This window comes from Phragmites australis, chromosome 15 (genome assembly GCF_958298935.1).
Source record: "Phragmites australis chromosome 15, lpPhrAust1.1, whole genome shotgun sequence".
NCBI lineage: Eukaryota > Viridiplantae > Streptophyta > Magnoliopsida > Poales > Poaceae > Phragmites > Phragmites australis.
In genome coordinates, this window is record NC_084935.1 from 3,158,514 (window position 1) to 3,181,971 (window position 23,458).

Genomic DNA, 23,458 nt, shown 5'->3' on the forward strand with positions numbered 1-23,458 from the left:
GAAATTAACAATGATGGCGCTATCCTTTTGACAACCAAACATGTGTGCTTTTGAAAAGACTGATATATAAATCTCTCCTTGTTGTACTATATTCTTTTATTTTTTCAAATTAATATATTCTTTTATTTTTTTAAAATTATTATATCTTAGATTGAATTTATTTGTATATGAAATACATGCGTAATCGCTGATCACAGTTTTTGCACTCCACATACCACCGTAAACAGCAAGTCACAGCACTGTCACAGCTAGCTTAAACTGCTAAGCACACTCTTCACACAACCATCCATCCCCTCCCACTTGTGACTTGCCAGTCTGTACTCTCTCGCGCTCTCTCTCTCTCTCTCTAATACTCCCATCCATCCCCTCCCATTTCCAAAAATTTGGTCTTTCTCTCACACATCTCTCTACCACCTCTCTCTCCATAACACGCGCCCCCTCTCCAATGGCGGCCGCCACCGCCACCACCACCTCCTCCTCCTATGAACCCTAACCCTAGCTCGGTCTCACCACTTTTCTGCATCTATGGCTGCTCTGTCCATACTTGTTCTCGTACTGCTTTTCGGGGGCGCCGCCGGCGACGACGTGGCGGCGCTGCTGGAGTTCAAGAAAGGCATCGCGGACCGGAGCCAGGACCCGGTGCTGGGGTCCTGGTCCACTCCGGCGACGACCGAGGCTGGCAACGGCGGAGCGGGCTGCCCCTCCGGGTGGCGGGGCGTGGTGTGCGATGGCGGCGCGGTGGTCAGCGTTGCGCTCGATGGCCTCGGCCTCGCCGGGGAGCTCAAGCTGGTCACGCTCGCCGGTATGCGCGCGCTCCAGAACCTCTCCCTCGCTGGAAACGCCTTCTCTGGCCGCCTGCCCCCCGCTATCGGCTACCTCTCCTCGCTACACCACCTCGACCTCTCCGCGAACCGCTTCTACGGCCCCATCCCCGGCCGCCTCGCCGACCTCGCCGGCCTCGTCCACCTCAACCTCTCCCACAACAACTTCTCCTCCGGCTTCCCCACCGACGGGATCCGGCAGCTCCAGAACCTCCGCCGCATCGACATCCGCAACAACTCCTTCTGGGGCAATGCCGGCGATCTGCTCACTGAGCTCCGAAATGCCGAGTACATCGATCTGAGCGGCAACCTGTTCACCGGGAGCGTCGATTTGGAGCTCGAGAGCTTGACCAGCATCGGGAACACGGTGAAGTATCTCAATCTCAGCCACAACAAGCTGGATGGTGGCTTCTTCCGGAATGAGACGGTTGGGGCGTTCAAGAACTTGGCGGTCCTTGATCTGAGCAACAATGGGATTGGTGGGACAGTGCCGAGGCTCGATGCGTGGTTCTCACTGGAGATTTTCAGGGTTGCCGGCAATGGGCTATTTGGGATGATACCCGAGGCACTCCTCCAGAACTTGATGCGGCTTGTCGAGGTTGATCTCAGCAGGAATGGCTTCTCAGGTACCTTCCCTTTTCTAGTCAATGGACACATCTTGTTGAATTGTTCTGATCTATCAGTAGGAATCCCACCGTGTTTTGAATCATGGTGATCTTGTTTGTTTCTTGTGCTGTTTGGATGCCTTGACAATGTGGATAGCCAGTGAGCTCCCACGCCATGGTGCTTAAATTAAATCGCAAGCTGCGAATCAGATTGTGGGCATTGGTGTCATTCTCATCATGCATATTTCTGATGGTCACGAATTCCTTGTGACGACATTGCAAAATACTGCATCTTGAATCTGGAAGACTCCATTTGCTTGTAGCATTTGATGAGCACACATAACAATTGACTCTTGCATGAATGTCGCTTGTCGTAGTGTAGAGAGTATGCCATTTTCCTTTAGACGGAGATGATCAGCAACCTTGCCCTTGCGTGCATTGCTGGCTTACAGTTGATTTTAACAACTGTTTTTTTTTGTCCTGGGTTTTAGTCATATGTATTGCTTTCATGGCAGTTGTCATATTAGCATGAATTAGTTATGTAACTAAGCATACTATAAAGCATTAACCAGCAATTTTCTGACTGCTGGTGATTTTTAAACTTAAAATTACTAAAGGGCTGTTTGGTTCTCGCCCTCACGAAGCCAAGCCAAAATTTTGGCCGGCCAAAAATTGGGGTGGCCAATTTGGGCGCCAAAATCTTGCCTAGCTTTGCTATAGAAAAAAAATTGGCCGGCCAAATTTTTTCGGGGCGCGGCCAAATTTTGGCCTTGATCCCCAAGCAGAAGCCAAATTTTTCCGGGGCGTGGCAAAATTTTGGCTTAGCTTCTTGGGGGCAAGAACCAAACAGCCCCTAAACATCTTTATGCTTATTGAACAAACTATCATGTTGACTCTTGATTTCTTCAAATTTAGACCTTTTGCTGGATACGTGCCAGCTAACATGACTTTTCACAGGGGATTTGTTCAATCAAGAATGCAAACTGTTTCAATGCTATGACACGAGATCGACTATCAGAAATTTATATTCATTAGAACTATCTTGACACTTGAGCATGTACTAGTTTAAATAATATGCCAACTTACCATGTTTCTTATCTTGCTTACCATGTATCCTTTATATTCATTGGCATATGGTTTAAACTGTAAATTATGCATACGCCCTCTAATTTTGCAGGGTCAGTGCCAACTGTGAACTCCACGACTTTGAAGGTGTTGAATCTCTCCTCCAATGTTCTATCAGGATCATTACCAGCCAATGTTGGCAAGTGTACCTCAGTTGATTTGAGCGGGAACCTATTTTCTGGGGAACTAGCCATATTGCGTTCCTGGGATGGGATTGTGGAGGTTATTGACTTGAGTTCAAACAAACTGGAGGGAAGCTACCCAAATGACGCCTCCCAGTTTCAGAATTTAATCTCCCTGAAGTTGCGGAACAATTCATTGTCAGGATCTCTCCCTTCGGTGTTGGTAACCTATCAAAAGTTATCCGTCCTTGATCTCAGTCTGAACGCACTTGGCGGATCTGTTTTGCCTACTTTCTTCTTGTCACCAACTTTGACAGTGTTAAATCTTTCTGGAAACAGCTTTACTGGAACTATTTCATTTCAGAGCACCCATTCAACGGAATCAATACTTCTCTCATCTCAACCTGTTCTCAAGATTGTTGATCTGTCTAGTAATTCTTTGTCTGGTCCGTTGCCACCAGACATTTCTAACTTGCAAAAACTTGTGTTTCTTACTCTTGCGATGAATGAATTGTCTGGGGAGATTCCGAGTGAGATAAGCAAGCTTCAAGAATTGGAGTATGTTGACCTATCATACAATCACTTAACAGGCAGAATTCCCGATATGCCTCAAACTGGTTTGAAGATATTCAATGTATCTTACAATAATCTGCAAGGAACCGTTCCTAAAAGTGTTGAGAAGTTCCCCTTATCTTGCTTTCGACCTGGAAATGACTTATTAGTTTTCCCAGATGGTCTGCCTGCTGGAAATGATGATAACACTGGAGTTGCTCAGAGTCGGACGTCTCACAGACACAAGGCTGGTGTTCGGGTTGCCCTTATTGTTGGCTGCATTGGAGCTGTCTTGCTAGTGATCTTCATATCATTGGCAGTCTATGTGGTCAGGTCCCAAGAGCTTTGTGGAAGAAATGGATTTAGAGGTCAGATTACTATCAGAGATCTAAAGGGGAGATTAAGCTGTCCAAACCTGTTCAAGTCGCCCAAAGATAATGTTATACCAAGTAAAACAAGTTTCTCAAATGACCATCTCTTAACATCTGCAGCTAGATCAATGTCTGCCCAGAAAGAGTTCTTGGCTGAAGCTGCTGTTGGATATGGCTACGCTGATCCAAAGGAAGTTGCTGGATCTACAGCTTCAGTCCAAGCTCGGGAGTCTTCTCCACAGTCTGCATTGCCAACATCACCACATTCTGTTGATTCTAGATTCCATGAGGAGCCTGTAACTTTTGAAGTATACTCACCAGACCGGTTAGTTGGAGAATTGATCTTCCTGGACAGCACTTTGGTTTTTACAGCTGAAGACCTGTCACGTGCACCAGCGCAGGTTCTTGGAAGGAACAGTCATGGCACAACATACAAAGCTGTGCTACAAAGTGGGCATGTGCTGACAGTGAAATGGCTGCGTGTTGGTCTTGTGAAGCAGAAAAAGGAGTTCACTAAGGAGATAAAGAGGATTGGCTCTATCAGGCACCCAAATATAATTTCATGGAGAACCTTCTATTGGGGGCCTAAGGAGCAAGAAAGATTAATTATTTCTGACTATGTCAATGGCGATAGCTTGGCACTTTACCTTTATGGTAACTATCTCATGCTCATTTTCATTTGAATAATAAATCTTTTCTTAATTTTTTGCTTGTTAGATTGATTAATACATTGCCCATTTACAATGGAGTACCTACACTTACATTGTTTTTCTACTGCTATATATATTAATATCGAATATGTTGCATCTAATTCTTTAGTCATTTCTCACAAGACTTAACATTTACTTCCTGTCGCTGAAAATATGATCTCCTTGCCTGTGCTACAGAATCAACTCCAAGAAGATACTCCCAACTGTCAGTTTGTCAACGGCTCAAAATTGCCATTGATCTGGCTCGTTGTCTCCAGTTCCTACACCATGAGAAGGGCCTGCCTCATGGCAACCTAAAGCCAACTAATATATTCTTGACTGGTCCTGACCTCTCCCCAAAGCTGGTGGATTACTGTCTACATAGGTTCATGACTCCAAGCGGCACCGCCGAGCAAATACTGAATTTAGGAGCACTAGGGTATCGACCCCCAGAACTAGCAAACGCAACCAAGCCTGCGCCGTCCTTTAAGGCTGATGTGTATGCATTTGGGGTGATTGTCATGGAGATGTTGACACGGAAGAGTGCTGGAGACATCATCTCAGGCCAATCCAGTGCAGTTGATCTGACCGATTGGGTTCAAATGTGCAACAGGGAAGGACGGGGAACCGATTGCTTCGACCGAGACATCACAGGCTTGGAAGAATCTCCGAGGATAATGGACGAGCTGCTTTCGATCTCGCTTAGGTGTATCCGTCCTGTAAATGAGAGGCCTAACATGAAGACGGTCTGTGACGATCTGTGTTCCATAACAGTGTGAGTTCCCTTTGATTTCCCGTGTACATGTAACCAACCGATTTTTCGTTCGTCCCAAATTTTTTCGTGGGTTTTCCAGAGCCTTGTAGCCAGGGTTTCTTTGATTGGTAACTGTTAGTGTAAAGAGGATTCGATCCGCCCATTGATCGATTGATACCGTTTGCCATCTTTCTTCCTGAGTTCGACACCAATGCTGTCTTCCTGTCCAGTAATCAATTTTTTCCACAGGACATTTTCCTGTGAAATGTACAGTGTACACCGTTGTCCTCATTTCCCGATGCTGTTACTGCAACATGTAATCCTGCAACTGACCTGCTGCTCGTGTGAAGTTACTTCGATTTGGCCTGACTATTACTGGCTTTTACACGAGGGACATGCAGTTCTGGAGCAGCTACAGCGTGTGTTTGATATCTAGTGCCACCTGTAGCAACCATACTGGCGCAAGATTTATTGAATGAACACAGGGAGGCGTTCCTGAACCGGTCCATGCTGCAGCCTTCAATTTTCGCTGCAGAGGCTGGAGAGACAGGAAACGCCATGTTCTCCTGGCCCAAATTTCTCCGCTCCACCTCTGAATCTGTTCTTCATCTCGCCATCGACTGGCAGCTGCGATGATGCTAATTGGCTTTGAGCCCCATAGGGTCATGCACTGAGACTGACCGGTGGAGCAGGACGGGGACGTCTGCGCACGCTGGCGGGTCCCAGTGCCCAGCCTCCCAGAGGGGGGCAAGGCTGTTAGACCATTTTCAATCATATTTTTTTCATTTCATTTTCTTCCTAATTTTCATCTCGGTTACAATTCTTTTTATTTTGTTTCATCTCTAACAGTTTTTTTTAAAAGGATTCGTGAAAGGAAATGAGATATAATCCCGTTCTAAAGGGAATAATCTTAAGAATCCTTTCGTGACAGGAACCGTAAAAGGAAACTGTTGAAGAAAAAAAATAAAAATTTCTTTGTAAAAAGATTTTAGTCCCTCATGGAATCCTTGCAGATGGTCTTATACCAGACAAGCATTCGGGGCAGTCGTTTGGTTGCAGAGCACAAGAGGACATGGGTCATTAGACTAACCCAAGGGATACATTTCAGGAGTCAGATTTTTGTTATGAAGGGATTTTCGTTCCCTTCAGCGTTTTAACGGTTTCACTTTACGGTTCCTATCATAACGGGATTCTCAGGATCATTCCCTTCAGGACGGGATTCTCTCTCTTTTTCTTTCGCGATTCCGTTCGAAGGGAAGCAGTTGGAGATGAGAGAAAATAAAAGGAATGAGAACGAGAAAGGGAATCGGGAAAGGAATGAAATGAAGAGAATATGGTTGGAGATGATATTATGATTTTGCGTCAATAGTGAAGACCTGCCTGCCTCGCTGTGGTTGATGTGGTCCATTGCTGAAACAGTTTTCTTATTGACACTCTTGTCAACACATCAATACGCAAATGCAGTTGTTCATAATTCTGCTTCAGTGCAACAAAGCTCCTATGATTTGCTTAAAAAAAACACTGCTGATCCTTAGCACCTTGAGTTTGGCGAATCAACCTTTTGGACGCCTTCCAAGGGAGGGCTCTGAACGCCTCTGCCTTGTTGCAGCGAAACGAAATACCATGATCACTTGTAATGCCGATGGACGGCTTCTTCTGTTATTTGGTAAAGCGCTCACAAGATCCTCTCGTGGATGAAGCTGTCCTAGCGGAGGGTAATTAGCTACAAATTTTAGTACAATTTACTCATTTAATGTACAATGTGAATGAAGACATGTACCAGATAGTCAGGGATTAAAATTTCATCAAAAATTTTGTGAAATTTTGTGAATTTCAAGAATTTAGGAGGGCAATGAAATATCCAATTTACAAAAAAGATCATCGATGAACGAAAAATTTGTAAAACGATTCGCGAATTAATGTATTAATATTAAGCGGTACATTTTTGCAAGCCGTCACATTCCCAGGTATAGCACCCAGATGCTCCCTTAGACGGATCGCACTCCACTCTTGATATCAAGAGAGCAATAATTACACTTAAAGCCATTCACATAAGGCACACTGTAGCTCTATGGGTTCTCAATGGATCCTATTAATTTCACTTGTCTCACTGCAGCACCATATTATAGAATGAAACGTGCATGAAAAAGTAGTGCAAAAAAGTATATACTTGGCATGCAAAAATACGGCCAGAATGAAGCACTACTCGTGATATTTGTAATCTGATTGAAAGGAATAAATAAAAATAGATTCACAAGTTGAAGGAAAAAAAAATGCAAAACGTAGATATGTTCTTGACCTAATTAGGAGGATTAGTTAGGTAAGATGGCTGTCCAATTGGAATAGCTACAATTCTACAAATCAGTACCTCAACACCGGATTTGGCATCTCTGAGGCTCTGCCAAGACCATTTCAGATTCACACTGTTGCTACTTGTTACGTACTAGTATGGAATAGCAAAATCAGATAGCTTGTGCTCGTCTTCAGGTACAGAGGCACATAGGTTCAGGATTCAAACAGTTTCCTACAACTTGTCTATACATTTGGAAACCCGTTTTACATCTCAAAAAAAGAAATTCCATATAAAGGGATGCACATATTGCCGAATGATTGTACGACTCGCATATTCATGTCTACACCTTACACTACCAGAAACTGTTTTTTTTTTCTATTCCTGATGATAGTATCGGATCAAAAGAGGTTGATAATTACTCAAAAGCCCGGCTACCTGCAAAAAAGAGCATATATAGCAACTGCTGCAACAAGAAATTTGTGGCATTTCAAACAATGAAACAATACAAACTACAATAGCGGAGAAACCAAAGAACTTCGTTAAACAAATTGAACTCAAATCAAGTTACAGTGATCATTTGGTCGATGATGTTCAGAACAAATTACAAATTGAACTCGAATCAAGTTACAGTGATCATTTGGTCGATGATGTTCGGAACAAATTAGTTCAGGAATCGTCTCAGCAGAAGCATCAAGTTGACTTGGTGTACTGGTGTGCTACTGTATCTTGTTTTGTGACCACCTCAACACCTGTGTCCGTCGTCGTGCTCCTACTGACGGTGCGCCACATCTCCCTTTGTCGAAGTCGCAACAACACCAGCACGCATTGGAGGACGCGCGCACACATCATCACTCTCGTCCTCCGCCGCCATCCAAAAGCCACACGCCTGCTGACCGTCGTTCAACCGTTAAGGTTCAGGAGCGTCGCACGTGGTGCCCGTGGTGGCATTTACCGGGCTGCCTCTGGAGAAGGTGATGAACATGGAGGGAGTGGCAGCCCTCGGGACTGTGACCAGGCGGTAGGCGTAAGGTGCCTCGAGCTTTGGCAGGTAGCCGACGAGGCACGTCTGGTAGCGACGCAGCAACCGATAGAGGCTGTCGAATATCTAACTATGTGGTATATATATATATAAGAAGTATATTATATACAGATGAGATATACCGTATACATACATAACAACTCCGGATGTTGTGAACCCGAATATGCGGGGCCTGATATGCTTAGAGATCTGGAAGACACGTATTAGGAAGGTTTCGATTGGTTACCTGACTCGAATGCAACTAGTATTCAAGTTGGATTTGGCTGCCTTATCTTGACCGACAAGACAGAGAACTCCCTATCGACTACGACTGATCCAAGGCAGCGCCAGGACCTTATATAAGACGGGGACTTAGACCCCCAACGGGACAACTCAACTCCTAGACAACACATATGCAACTCGACACAAGCAGCATCAAGATCGTAGCCATTAGAGACACTCAGCGATTTCAACCCTAGATTAGTCTAGATCTGATCTACTCAATTGTAATAGGTTTAGCCACATTGCTTATACTCGAGACAATACAGAAACATCATCATCCACACAGGACATAGTGTATTACTCCAATTAGAGGCCCGAACCTGTATACATTGTATGACTTTTTTCCTACGAGATCCCTGATCTCGAATGTAGCCCGATTAATTAAGAATATATTATTGGGAATAAATCTTTGACAGTTAACATGTAAGGTAGGAGCCTTCTTCTGCTTTTCAGGATCTATCATGTCCCAAGTGCACGTTTGTGTTGGGTTCTCCGACGTCGGATTCTACGACCACTTCGAGTCGGTGGCAGCCATCTCCACATCACCTCCTGTCGGCTCTGAGATCACCTTAGGAACCACATCGTAGCACTGGGACGATCAGGGTGGACTGATCCACACCGATATTATCGAGTCCAGCCTATTGGATGCATACTGCAAAGTGGGACATCATGACTGGGATCCCAAAGAGCCTAATGTTCTTCAATTCATGGATACCTATAGCGACGGTGAGGATCACAAGAGGAATGACAATGGCTCCACCAGTGACTAGAGCAGTCAAACAGATTGATTCGTATTCATAGCCAAGAAAGTTGATGGAGCACCTGTCGAACATAACTTAGGAGATCCAAACGCAATAATAAATAATGGAATGGGTCTTCCTGAAGATCCAGCAGCGGCGCCCATCGCCCCCATGCACCAGCGTTGCCAGAGATTTATCGCTAGGGACATCTATAGTAGGAGCACCGCAGATCCCCGATACTACTCTTCATCGATGGACTATAGATATTCGGGTGAATCTTGATACCCGATGATGACTTATCACGGAAACATCCCATGGTCAGTCAATGCTTCCGCCGACAGCAGTTCTGAGACCAAGGGATGAACTATCTCAGAATAGCAACCACGAGGCAACATCAACTTGACCACAGCCAAGCCTTGGTAGTGATGTTTTCAGCACTCCTGAGGCCAACGTCCAAGGGGCTCATATGATTCTAAGGTCTCTTCCCGAGTTGAATCCAACGAATCCTTTAACCCCAATGTTCAACCAGCTGAGGACTCTACTCGATGCTGCTTAGATCCCGACCACTTGAGTAAACAACCCTAGCAACTCTGCGCACCCCAGCTGGCAAGGTGCTGGTTTGAGGAGCCACGGATGCAGACACCCCTAAGTCGAGTGGTCGCAAACGGGAAGCTCACGTGATCGAGCTCGAGCATGGCCCTGTGGGTCAAACTGCAACTGTCCTATCCATAGGCGTAGGAACCAGGAAGACCTGAGTAATTGCATCCCTCATGGTGGGCATGACTTACGAGAAGTGATTGACAATCGTCGTGAAGAGCACCGTGAGACAATCATCGCCACAATGATTGTAGATCTCTAGGGCAGAATGGTAGATGTGGCTCCCCTGTCCAAAGGTACATGCATGACAATCCTCCCCCATCTTCCTCCCGTAGAATTCGATGGAGATTGTGAAGCCTTCGCACTTGAGCTTCGGTCGATACAACAGCTCGAGAAGTTTAAGGTGGGTCCCATCCAGAAGTATGATGGGAAGCTCAACCCTAACAAGTGGTCTACTACGTGAGTGAAGTCATATATGATGCTAAGCTATGATACTCGCAAGTGCAGAAGTTGCTATATGCAGTCATAATGACTTCCCAGAAGCTACAACATATCTCAGTATCCGTCGATGTTTTGTGTTCTCATGTTGTTTGTCAGTTTTTGGGTTGTGTTATGTCGTTGCAGTGTTGTTGCTTGCTGTCGATTTCAGTTCTAAACTGTAAATAAGCTTGAGTAATCGATTGCTTTGTTTAAATTTTTATCTTTGAGATTTTCTGGTACCTCAGATTTAACTAATAAAAACCTATAGACAATACTGCGATGAGCATATCTCATAAAGATATAATCCACTATTTTAAATCACAGCTTGTGCTTTTTAGTTATTAATATATTAACTTTTGCCTAGCATCCTCAAGTGCGCTTATAAGAAAGTGATGGTTTTCTTTCTTTTCATTTTTTATATGTGATTTTCTCCTTATTCTTAGTACAAACTCTATTTAGAACATGACACGAAATCAACAAGTTATTCTCCATTATGCCTTAGATAAACATGTAGTGCGCAGCATTAAACAAGTCAATCAACGTACAGTTCTTTCTCTCGGCTACACCATTGATTGGGGTGAATAAGAAGATGTTCTCTCATAAATAATTTTATATTTCTTATAAAATAAATCAAATTATTAGATAAATATTTTCTACCACGATCCGATTTAGAAGAAGTGGTAGGACTAAATCGCTGTGCAATTCTTTAATTTATTCATGGAGCTTTTGTTGTTGGGACACAATACAAGACGCTTCATCGTGCCCACACCAACTGATCCAATTCCAAAAAAGCTTAGCATCTGAGGTAGGGAGATAGATTTCAGAATTAACTCCACACCAGCCAACCATGATGAAGACGAATGTACCAAACCCAAACTTAAGGTAAGATCATCGTGCCGACGAAGAGATGCAGGCGGCAGGTGCCCCAAAGATCACATCGGCCTCTTGCATCGCATTGCAATGGGACGAACAAGAGATGGACGCAGAAATAAGAAGCTACTCAGCCGCTGGAGTCGTCACATCGAGGCCTTTGTAGTTGAGCTCGGCTTGTGCCGCACTTTCGGCTCGCCTGTGCTGTCACATATGGTTGGCACGCGTCGCACCCTGAGTAGTTACACAGTAAATCCTCGAGAAACCTCAGCAGTAGTGTGATGCTTTTTTTTTTTTTGACTCTTCACCACTGAATACAGCTGTAGTATCTGAACATGAACGTGCGAACTCATCCCACACACACGCCTGGGTATCGCACTGGGTTCCGATTTATTTCGGATATCTTCAGCTCCTCCGGCGTGACGTTACAGAAAGAACTGCGATGTGCTCGTCGTCTACGGGACTCTCGATGGGTTCCGGTGATCTCCAGATGAACGCTTTCTTCAAACTACGTGTAGTTGTAGAACTAACATGTGCGTGCGTTTTACTACTATACTTTGGCTGCAGCGTCGCAGAAGAATGGCACAGCCGAACAGCAACCAGATGGAAGTGTCGTGGCGCTCCACTCTCCAGTCGCAACGTACCCCTCTTCCCTCCTCAACACGGCTGCGGCGAGCATATGAAAAAAAATCTATACAGTGGTGTTTTAGATGTCTCCTACTGTGGTACTGTCTGAATATTTGTCATATGTCCTGAACATTGTGGATAAGATTTATTTAACGCTAATTATATATGTCTAAATAATAAGTATACAAGATGATTTTTTATTTAGATGAGATATCCATGTTGAAGACATGTGACAGCTATAGAAATAATGTTACGTAAGGAGACATCTGCGGCACCATTACGCCGGGGACCTTCTCTACGTGCTCAGCTACCAAATGTTTAGCCATGGTTGACGACTCCGTTGGTCAGTCTTAGGGATGGCACGGCGTGCTGTGCCACAAGGAAATCTCTGCCAACTGGAAGGGGCTACGTGACGGGAACAGGGGCGGCAACAGGCTTAGGATACAGGGGACGGGAACATGCTCAGGAAAAGAGAAGCCTCGTCCAAGATCATCTCGGAGTGTTCCTTTTCAATTCGGAACCAAAAGTAAATCGAGCTTGCTGCTTACAATCGTTTTCAGCCAACAGGTGGAAAGAACAGCTGATTTCCGAGTAACACACGCGTTAGATACATCAGAGGAAAAAAATAGGAAGAAACTGCTGCCATCAGTTACCAGTATACATCAAAAGAAACAATCTGTGGAAAATTGCTTGCACTGAGAGGACAGCATTCTTGCCCATAGCTCGTTGAGCGGTGAAAGTGGTAACAGTTGATCCGATGAAGAGTTGAAGAAAAAGAAGACCTGTCCTATATGAGAGCTCTGACGCCAGCTTGTTGCATCTCACGCAGCCGCCAAACTGGGTAATATGATTCTGCTTCTGGCACCTCATCACTCTCCAATAGTTGCATAGCCCACGAATAAAATACAGTTTGGATGGTATCCTAGCACATTTCAACCCGAAAACAGAATTATTACTGTACTTACTACAAATATCAACTACAATGTCACATGTCAATACGAGTACACTATCATTCCCGAACACTCCGAACTGAAATATTTAAGAGGTGCAGGAAGTCATGTGCGCTTTTCACCCGTATATATATCTGATGGGATAAGTCCTTGTGCTGCTGTATGGTCTTTGTGGGGCTGCCACATGGTGGTCTTGCTGCCCATATGCTTTAGGACAGCATCTAGGACACTAGGATAGCATCTAGGACACTAGGACAGCATCTTAGACTAGAGGACAGCATCTAGGACAGCATCTTAGACTAGAGGACAGCATCTAGGACAGCATCTTAGACTAGCATCTTAGACTAGCATCTTAGACCAGCATCTTGGCATATGCTTGGCTGGCCATGGGCCTATAAATATGTATCCCCAACCCCTCAGGTTGGCATGGCATTGTATGAGAAGTGAGAAATAAACCAGAAAAATTTGCCCCAACTCCTAGTGTCATCCTCTCTATGAGAGTAAGAATTCTGCTACTACCAAGAGTAAGAATTCAGCGACTAACAACTGGTATCAGAGCCTGTTTATCCTGTAGCCTGAGCATCTCTTGCTCATCTCCCCCCTCAGCCTCGCAGCAGCCCCAGCTAAGAGCAGCAGCAGCCCCGGTTGCTCCTGCTCACTCCTCTCCCTCTGCACAGACGAGCAGCAGCTCGTCTGAAGCAGCCCTCTCCCCACGCAGCAGCTCTCCCCCGGTAGCGCGTCATGTCCGCAGGGCAGTCTCAGCGCTCGGTCGCCTCGAGCACGCGGCGTCGGCAGGAGGTCGAACTTGCCGCGGCAGAGGAACGCAAGCGAGCGGCGGAAGAGACCGCTGCGGCGGCGGCAAGGGCGTCGAGGCTAGCAGCGGCGGAGCTGGCAGCAGCCAGAGCGGAGGCAGAAGCAGCGGCGGCGGCGGATGCAGCGCGTGCGGCGGCAGCGGAGGTCGAGGCTCTGCGCGGCAGCACCGGCAGCTCCATTTCTGCTGACGACAGCGCCGACGCGGATCTCGAGCTGCCGGAGGCAGAGGCAGCGCGAGAGCGGGCGGCACAGTGGGCAGCCGCGCACACCCACGAGCGCGGCGGCAGCCCAGACAGGCGCGGACGCGCCGGCGGCGCTCCTGGAGGAGGCGCGCACGGCAACGGTGGCGGACGGGTCGATGGAGAGCGCGGCCTTCACAGGCGGCGTGGCTCTCTCTCCCCGGATCGGTACCGTGGTCACCACGGTTTCCAGGCTGTTGTCAGGGACGTCGGCCCCGGCGGTGGGTGGCCTACCCTCACTAAGACCAACTATGTTGAGTGGGCTGCGGTGATGAGGGTAAAGCTCCAGGTGCGGCACATGTGGGAGGCAGTCCGGTACGGCGACGTCGACTACGACCAGGATCGACGGGCGCTGGATGCCCTCATCGCTGCAGTCCCGTCCGAGATGCAGTTCTCGCTTACCAATAAGCGGACTGCCAAGGAGGCTTGGGATGCCATCGCTGCGGCACGCATCGGCAGCGACCGCGCCCGCAAATCCACACTGCAGGCACTTCGCAAGGAGTGGGAGAACCTGGCCTTCAAGCCAGGTGAGGACGTTGATGACTTTGCTCTCCGTCTCAACACTCTGTTGCAGAAGATGGTGCAGTTCGGCGACGACACCTACGGCGAGGAGAGAGCCGTCGAGAAGCTCTTCCGCTGCGTCCCCGAGAAGTACAAGCAGATGGCTCGCTCGATCGAGTCTCTGCTGGATCTCTCCACGATGTCGATCGAGGAGGCGATAGGTCGCCTCAAGGTCGTCGACAGCGATGAGCCACAGTCTCTCTCGGGACCCATCACCACTGGCGGGAAGCTCCTTCTCACTCGGGAGCAGTGGGATGCCTGCCAGGGTGACCGGAGGAAGGGGGAGCCTTCTTCCACGACAGGCGGCCGCAAGCGTGGCAAGCCGCGCAAGGCGCGCAGAGACGCCGAGGCCGGGGCGCGAGGACGTGCCGAGGGTGATGCCCGCGGAGGCGCCCAGGGCGGCGCCGCCGGCAAGCACAAGCCGGCACGAGACGACACCTGCCGCAACTGTGGCCGGCTTGGCCATTGGGCCAAGGACTGTCGTCAGCCACGACGCGGCCAGGCCCACGTCGCACAAGCGGAGGAGGAGGAGCCGGCTCTGTTCATGGCTCATGCGAGCATAGAGCTACCTCCAGCGGCACCGGCCGCAGCGGCTCTCCTCCACCTTGACGAGCCAAAAGCCCACGCCCTCCTCGGTGACGGCTCCGGCAGCGACAAGACTGACGGGTGGTGCCTCGACACCGGCGCCACCCATCACATGACCGGTCGACGGGAGTTCTTCACCGAGCTTGACTCTAGCGTCCGAGGCTCCGTCAAATTTGGGGATGCCTCCGGCGTGGAGATCAAGGGCGTCGGTTCCGTCATCTTCACCGCCGTGTCTGGTGAGCACAGGCTGCTCACCGGAGTCTACTACATTCCCGCGTTGAGGAACTCTATCATCAGCTTGGGACAGCTGGATGAGAACGGTTCGCGCGTGGTGGTTGAGGATGGAGTCATGAGGATTTGGGATCGCCGTCGTCGCCTTCTTGCCAAGGTAACCAGAGGCACAAATCGACTCTACGTCCTTAACGTGCAGGTGGCACAACCCCTCTGTCTCGCCGCTCGTCGGGACGACGAGGCGTGGCAGTGGCACGAGCGCTTCGGGCACCTTCACTTCGAGGCCCTGAAGCGGCTCAGTGCCGCAGAGATGGTGCGAGGCCTGCCGTGCCTCGACCATGTGGAGCAGCTCTGCGACGTCTGCGTGTTGACGAAGCAGAGGCGACTCCCCTTTCCCCAGCAGGCGAGCTTTCGAGCCAAGGAGAGACTCGAGCTTGTGCACGGGGACTTGTGTGGCCCGGTGACACCGGTCACACCGGGAGGACGACGCTACTTCCTGCTGCTCGTCGACGACCTCTCCCGCTACATGTGGGTGATGGTCCTCGGCAGCAAGGGAGAGGCTGCGGACGCCATCAGGCGCGCGCAGGCTGCTGCGGAGGCGGAGTGCGGCCGCAAGCTGCGCGTGCTGCGCACCGACAACGGCGGCGAATTCACGGCGGCTGAATTTGCGTCGTACTGCGCTGACAAGGGCATTCAGCGCCACTACTCCGCGCCGTACAGCCCGCAGCAGAACGGCGTCGTCGAGCGGCGCAACCAGACGGTTGTGGGGATGGCTCGGGCCCTCCTCAAGCAGAGGGGGATGCCGGCTGTCTTCTGGGGAGAGGCGGTGGTGACGGCCGTCTATATCCTCAACCGCTCGCCTACCAAGGCGCTCGACGGCAGGACGCCGTACGAGGCTTGGCATGGGCGCAAGCCGGCGGTCTCCCACTTGCGGGTCTTCGGCTGCCTCGCGTTCGCCAAGGAGCTTGGCCACATCAGCAAGCTCGACGACAGGAGCACTCCGGGAGTGTTCATCGGCTACGCGGAGGGCTCGAAGGCCTACCGCATCCTCGACCCGAAGACACAGCGTGTGCGCACGGCGCGCGACGTTGTGTTCAACGAAGGGCGAGGATGGGCGTGGGACAAGGCGGTGGACGACGGCTCGGCTCCAACGTACGACGACTTCACTGTCGAGTACGTCCACTTCGAGGAAGCTGGGGGAGTAGGCAGCTCTTCTTCGACGAGCGTGTCTACCCCAGTCCCCGAGCCTCCACCGACCCCGGCGCCTGCTACTTCGAAAGCACCACGCTCTCCAGCCAGGACCTCGGCTGCGATGAGTTCTTCGCCAGCTCCACCACAGCCGGCAACGCCACGCACTCCAGCACCGACAGGCACCTCTCCGGGCACGTCTACTCCAACACCAGCTCGTGTCGAGCACAGCCCGGTTGAGCTCGCTACTCCGCTCTCTCACGACGAGGAGCGCATCGACGCGTACCACGACGGCGAGCCGTTGCGGTACCGTACGATGGAGAACCTTCTCGGCGACCAGCCGGTGCCGGGACTGGTGCCTCACGATCTGGAGGCGCAGTTGCACCTTGCGTGTGACGATGGCGAGCCTCGGTCGTTTGCAGAGGCCGAGAGACACGCGGCATGGCGCGCCGCGATGCAGTTGGAGATGGATGCGGTCGAGAAGAACCGCACCTGGGAGCTTGCTGACCTCCCTCGTGGTCACCGTGCGATCACCCTTAAGTGGGTGTTCAAGCTGAAGAGGGATGAAACCGGCGCCATCGTCAAGCACAAGGCTCGCTTGGTGGCACGAGGCTTCGTGCAACAGGAGGGGGTCGACTTCGACGACGCCTTCGCTCCCGTGGCACGGATGGAGTCCGTGCGACTCCTCCTTGCGCTAGCTGCCCAGGAGGGCTGGCGTGTTCATCACATGGACGTCAAGTCGGCGTTCCTTAACGGCGACTTGAAGGAGGAGGTCTACGTGCACCAGCCGCCGGGATTTGCGATCCCCGGCAAGGAGGGCAAGGTGCTCCGCCTGCGCAAGGCCCTCTATGGCTTGCGACAGGCGCCGAGGGCGTGGAATGCCAAGTTGGATTCCACGCTAAAGGGGATGGGCTTCGAGCAAAGCCCGCACGAGGCGGCCATCTACCGACGGGGCAGTGGAGGAACTGCTCTGCTGGTGGGTGTCTACGTCGACGACTTGGTGATCACCGGCACCAAGGATGCGGAGGTGGCGGCATTCAAGGAAGAGATGAAGGCCACCTTCCAGATGAGTGACCTGGGGCCTCTCTCCTTCTACCTGGGGATCGAGGTGCACCAGGATGACTCCGGGATCACGCTTCGACAGACCGCCTACGCCAAGCGCGTCGTTGAGCTAGCTGGGCTCACCGACTGCAACCCAGCTCTCACTCCGATGGAGGAGAGGCTGAAGCTGAGCCGCGACAGCACGACGGAGGAGGTGGACGCTACGCAGTACCGGCGTCTTGTGGGGAGCCTTCGCTACCTCGCCCACACACGGCCGGACTTGGCATTCTCCGTCGGCTACGTTAGTCGGTTCATGCAGCGACCGACGACGGAGCACCAGCAGGCTGTGAAGAGGATCATCCGCTACGTTGCGGGGACTCTCGACCACGGCCTCTACTACCCTAGGTGCCCTGGGGCGGCACACTTCGTCGGGTACAGCGACAGCGACCACGCCGGCGACATCGACACCAGCAAGAGCACGAGCGGGATCCTCTTCTTCCTCGGCAAGTGCCTCGTTAGCTGGCAGTCGGTCAAGCAGCAGGTGGTGGCCCTGTCCAGCTGCGAGGCCGAGTACATAGCGGCCTCCACCGCTTCGACTCAGGCGCTCTGGCTCGCTCGACTGCTTGGTGATCTCCTCGGCAGAGACACTAGAGCGGTGGAGCTCAGGGTGGACAGCAAGTCCGCTCTAGCCCTGGCAAAGAATCCCGTTTTCCATGAACGGAGCAAGCACATCCGGGTGAGGTACCACTTCATCCGAGGCTGTTTGGAGGAAGGGAGCATCAAGGCGAGCTACATCAACACCAAGGATCAGCTTGCGGACCTGCTCACCAAGCCTCTTGGGAGGCTAAAGTTCCTTGAGCTCTGCTCCAGGACCGGGATGGTTTAATCTTCCCACAAGACGACGCACAAGCCTTAGGGGGAGAATGATGGGATAAGTCCTTGTGCTGCTGTATGGTCTTTGTGGGGCTGCCACATGGTGGTCTTGCTGCCCATATGCTTTAGGACAGCATCTAGGACACTAGGATAGCATCTAGGACACTAGGACAGCATCTTAGACTAGAGGACAGCATCTAGGACAGCATCTTAGACTAGAGGACAGCATCTAGGACAGCATCTTAGACTAGCATCTTAGACTAGCATCTTAGACCAGCATCTTGGCATATGCTTGGCTGGCCATGGGCCTATAAATATGTATCCCCAACCCCTCAGGTTGGCATGGCATTGTATGAGAAGTGAGAAATAAACCAGAAAAATTTGCCCCAACTCCTAGTGTCATCCTCTCTATGAGAGTAAGAATTCTGCTACTACCAATAGTAAGAATTCAGCGACTAACAATATCATGGACATCAATATAGAAGATATGAAAACCTGAGCTATTCATATAAACCAACCTTAACATATAATAACCTACTTCCGCTATAATATAGTACACTTTATAAGAGTACAACCATGCAGTACCACTCAGGTTCAAGTCCAACTGCCCTTTCCGAGCCAATACGGAAACATTTCATCTTGACAATTATTTGCAGAGCAAGCATAACTAATTACCCAAACTCAGGTGGAGTGTTCACGATATTGCTTTGGTTTTAAACCTAATTGCAAAACAAGGTTCCTAAATGGGCAAAAATTCATTCACCAGGTAGATTCTATCAAGCATGGAGTTAGCATGGGAGAGTTCATGATAAGAGACAGAATCACCGAGATAACAATGGAACTACCTTATAATCAGCCTACCACACATGAGAAACATAAACATAGAAAAGATGGAAATATAGTTATATATATCCCGTACAAATAGTCAAATAGCCTACCTGTCCTCCTTCTGTGACTTGTCCTTCTCTATCTCGAACACAATATATCTGCTGCGTTTGGAACTGAAACAGATATTGGAAACATGCATACATTGTAAGCAGAACAAACTAAAACGGACAAAAAAATTTTAAAACAATGTACCACTAATGCACTTACGCGTAAGATAATTACAGGTGCAGATCCAAACATTTTTGTTTCCAATACATCAGCCTCTGAAATGTGCAGAATCTGGAAGGGCAAAAGAATATAAGAATTTTTCTTAATTTTTTTTAAACAAAGCCATGTGGTTCTTCCCAGCTTAGGAGCAACAAGCTACAGTCAATCACGAAAAAAAATCTACTGAACACAGCACAATCTAATGTGACTGGGTTTAAAAAGAAGGCAAAGATTTCAATAATAAAATTCAAATATAATCTGTGGGGAGGGGAATGTTCAAGACATATAGATCAACAATGGCCTACTTTGTGATCGAAAAATATGCCCTGTGATGCATAAGCTTGTCTCTCTCCTTTGCAGCGCTCAATCACTTCCTTTGTGCAATACTTTTTTAAAGTCTCCACGTCACCCTGAAAGCATCGTATGTAACTGTGAGATCACATTGCTAAAATGTCTATTAGGTGGGTGCATGACTTTTCATGTAAATTAGACAGAATCTTAACAGATGCCTTTGAACTTCACATTATAGACTATCTGAAACTCGCTAGTTTCAAAGCACGAAAATTTCTTTCATATTTCTCCATAAATAATTATAAGAAATAATATATTAGCAGCCTATGCCATTAGGACAATCAGCAATCACACTTTTTCAACAAATGAAAAAATTTCTCCTTAGAAAGACAAGGTTTACCTTAGAATATGCAGTGAGAACAGGCCTGATCATGTCTTGAACATCAGCAACAAAATCGGACAGGGAAAAGGACCTGTGCACAAAATGGTGAAATATGATTCAGCTACCTCCTGAGTATCTCAAAGTTAAGTTAGACGCCTTACGGGTCTCTTTGCCGAATCTCCCTGAATGTCACTGCAGCTGCGGTTTCTTCAAGAAAAGATTCGTTCAAACTATAAGGAAAGAAAGAAAGCAGAACAACAGCCCATCAGGGGCAAATATATTGAATATGGTGAAATAAAGGGAAAAAATCAAGTGAGTTGCAACTGCAAGAAAGAGATTATTGCATTTATTTTCATCCCCATTTATGTTAGTAACGATGTGGAATCACGAATGAATTGATGACCATGAATGCACCTGGCAGTCACCATACTTAGTGCTTTCAAGAAGCAAAAGGCACTGTGCTAAGTGCTAACAGAAATAAATAGAGTAAGTTCAGATTGAATCCATCAAATTTCGCAACCAGATAGCACAAATAATGAAGGAGTACACGTACTCTTGAATTTTCTGAACTACTGGATTGTCACTTGTCTCCCATCTTTCTCGGACATCCTCTGCTACCTGCATTTGTAGACGCAAAACATGAACACATGTAAAAAAAGAAACAAAACATGAACATAACTACAAGAGAAAACTATATTTGACCAAATACATCAAACACAACTGTACAGCATTGTGATGGTACCTCTTGTCCCCGGGTTACAACAGGTTTGGTGTATTCATTTAATCTCTTATAGACCGGATGACCTTGCATCTTATAGAGAAAAAAAGGATTTCAGAAAGGGTATTTATGTAAAAAAAGATTGGAGGAAAGTTCAACATTCTCTAAAGATACCTGATTCTTAAATGCTTCCCATTTTTCACCCAATACCGACTTCTTTGTTGGTATAATAACTATATCAGTTCTTGTACTCTTTTCAACTGCAGCAGAAGCATGCCTAGCTTGATATTTCTTCTTTCTGCTAGAGCTAGAACTTAATTCATCTTTGACGATTTCATATCCCTGCTTAGCTAAAGTTGAGGCTCTTGTGTCCTTCAACTTTGCAAATGCACCGGACACCACTGGGGAAGCAGATGAGATTGTTGACTTCAGTTTAGCAAACAATGTATGGCTACTTGTGGCTTCTTCGGACATGCCATCTGAATGCGAGGGTGCCTCAGTTTTCTCATGTTTTGAAGCTTCAGGCAAACCATCCCTACAACTTGTGCTCTCTTCTTTTCCTAGTCCAAAGCTTTCCTTCACCTGTCAACAATTCAACCAAGGCAAAGAATACATGTTTAAGGAAAATCAAGATCCAGGCTGTATCAAAGTGATATTAATTTATCACTTACCTCTTCTTTAGCAGCAAACATTTTTTCTTTGATATTTGCAGTAACCTAAAAGTGAAAAAAGAACACCCCCCATAAGTTTACGAGAATAAAACAAAGATAGAAATGGATAGGACACATTTGTCTATATCAAAAAATCATCCTTGAGAAACATTGTGGCTGACTTACCTTTTTAGATGTCTCCTCAGCTTCACTCCAAACACCATCAACACTCTTGTAAATTGTCTCAGTCGTTTTCTTAGTTCTGCATAAGTCATATTGTGATATCTTCAAAATAGACACTCAAAAGTAGAGCTTCTTTCATCCAAAAGTATATCCTAATTTACCACTATACGTAGAAGATTCAAAATGACAATAGTGCAATACTTTTGCCAACTTATACCTTATCTTGAGATCTTCCTTTACCACACCAAGTTTCTCACCAAACTCCCTCATGGATTTCTGGAATTCAGGATTACTGCAATAAAAAATAATAAGAAATGAAGCGAAAAAAGTGCTGATAGGCATAATTGTCCATCAAAAGGTGATCCGTTAGTATATAACCAATCGAGAAATACCTAAAGAAATATCAACTGTTATATGCCTGTTATATTTTTTCTTTTTCTTTTTTGGGTTTTCATGATGGTGAAGACCTTAGAAGTTAGAAAGTAACACATACCTCTTAGCCTCACCCTTTAGTTGCTTCGAGAACTCATTGAAAACACTTAGATTCCTGTTATTCAAATGTCTGTAGCCTGTAACTGCTCGCACATTGGCACTCGTTGCCTACACCATGTAACAGGAATGTGTGGCAATCAGTTAAAATGCATGAAGCAATGTAATTCGAGGAATAAAGTATGAAAATGGGGTGCATAGTAAATCAAACTCCAGAGGCATCCCATATTGGTTAGGTCACATAATGAAGAGAGAAAAAGGCACATATAACTTCATTTTGTGAAGTACATCAAATCAAGAAATTATATCTATCAACCCAAGCATTCCATAGTAAAGGAAGGTGAAAAACAAGTTGTCGTTCGTCCTGCAACCATACAAAAAATCAGCGGAATGAACTATTTTCACAAATATAGCATGCAAATGGCTCCTTTTTTAGTTGAAACTACAAAACTGAACAAATTTTCCCCATGGAAGTTTTAAAAAATCATCTTTTATCTCCCCACAAAATTTAATCCATGTTGGTGGCTACTCCTCAACAGAAGAGAGCAAATGCTCATCACCTATTTCAGATAACTTGCTATTCCTCGGCAGAGGAGAGCAAATGCTCATCAGTTATTTCAGAAAAACTTAACCTTTACTCATTGGTGTCCCCTCCTAAACCTCTTCTGGGACACCAACGCCAACAAATAGCTAGTTGTTCGAAAAGTAATAGTCGATTAACCAAACAACTAGGAGATCAACCCGACTCACCAATCGCTGCGCGGCTTCGGACGAGGGCCGCCTGAGAGCCCGGAGCAGCGCAGAGGTCGCCATCCCTAGAGGAAGCAACGAGGAAAGGCGCGAAAGGCAGCTATATATTCCGGCGACCCGTCGAGCGGTGGTCGCGGTTGCGGCGGCGGCTCGCCGTAGCTGGCGGCGCTCGTGCGGATAAAGGGAGGCGGCGGGGGGAATAGAAGTAACCTAACTATATTGTTACACGAGAGACGGAGGTTTGAGGGAGCAGAGGAAGGGGAAGGGCCAAGTTGTAATAATGGAAATTTTTTATGCCTTCGTCAACCCGATTGTGCGAATTGTGCGAATTGCGCGAGAGCGTTCAGGGGGCTGGTTGTTATAATGAAAAGATGCATGTGCGTTTTTGGCACCGATGTGCAGATATTTTCTTGCGGAGGAAGATGTTGAATTTAACCTATTTTGACTGTTATCCGACGGTCAACGGGAAAAGA

The 23,458-nt window shown here is 47.8% G+C and overlaps 2 protein-coding genes across 2 annotated transcripts; one reads left to right on the plus strand and one right to left on the minus strand.

Annotated features, from left to right (window-relative positions):
* The first annotated feature begins 324 nt into the window (after nucleotides 1-324).
* LOC133892911 (probable inactive receptor kinase At5g10020) lies at nucleotides 325-5,228 on the plus strand. The gene is made up of 3 exons (XM_062333901.1): nucleotides 325-1,447; nucleotides 2,604-4,250; nucleotides 4,484-5,228. The coding sequence occupies exons 1-3, from the start codon at nucleotides 526-528 to the stop codon at nucleotides 5,062-5,064; spliced, it is 3,150 nt and encodes a 1,049-aa protein (XP_062189885.1). The 5' UTR covers nucleotides 325-525; the 3' UTR covers nucleotides 5,065-5,228.
* A 7,177-nt stretch (nucleotides 5,229-12,405) lies between these two features.
* On the minus strand, nucleotides 12,406-23,284 carry LOC133892770 (mitochondrial import inner membrane translocase subunit TIM44-2-like). Its single transcript, XM_062333720.1, has 14 exons — nucleotides 22,986-23,284; nucleotides 22,240-22,346; nucleotides 21,964-22,038; nucleotides 21,750-21,825; nucleotides 21,585-21,629; nucleotides 21,088-21,495; nucleotides 20,938-21,006; nucleotides 20,749-20,813; nucleotides 20,357-20,425; nucleotides 20,214-20,286; nucleotides 19,828-19,932; nucleotides 19,523-19,594; nucleotides 19,366-19,428; nucleotides 12,406-12,868 (listed from the first exon to the last, which is right to left on the minus strand). Exons 1-14 carry the CDS (start codon nucleotides 23,046-23,048, stop codon nucleotides 12,734-12,736), a joined length of 1,425 nt encoding a protein of 474 aa, XP_062189704.1. The 5' UTR covers nucleotides 23,049-23,284; the 3' UTR covers nucleotides 12,406-12,733.
* Between the last annotated feature and the right edge of the window lie 174 nt (nucleotides 23,285-23,458).

Excerpts from the sequence above, each read along its gene's own strand:
- LOC133892770 (XM_062333720.1), bottom strand. The coding sequence starts at position 23,048 with ATGGCGACCTCTGCGCTGCTCCGGGCTCTCAGGCGGCCCTCGTCCGAA. Across the intron at positions 20,426-20,748 it reads GTAGTTCAGAAAATTCAAGA|TTTGAACGAATCTTTTCTTG; the intron begins GTACGTGTACTC and ends CTTTCCTTATAG. Across the intron at positions 19,429-19,522 it reads CACCTGTAATTATCTTACGC|TTCCAAACGCAGCAGATATA; the intron begins GTAAGTGCATTA and ends TATCTGTTTCAG.
- LOC133892911 (XM_062333901.1), top strand. The coding sequence starts at position 526 with ATGGCTGCTCTGTCCATACTTGTTCTCGTACTGCTTTTCGGGGGCGCC. Across the intron at positions 1,448-2,603 it reads CAGCAGGAATGGCTTCTCAG|GGTCAGTGCCAACTGTGAAC; the intron begins GTACCTTCCCTT and ends CTAATTTTGCAG. Across the intron at positions 4,251-4,483 it reads CTTGGCACTTTACCTTTATG|AATCAACTCCAAGAAGATAC; the intron begins GTAACTATCTCA and ends CCTGTGCTACAG.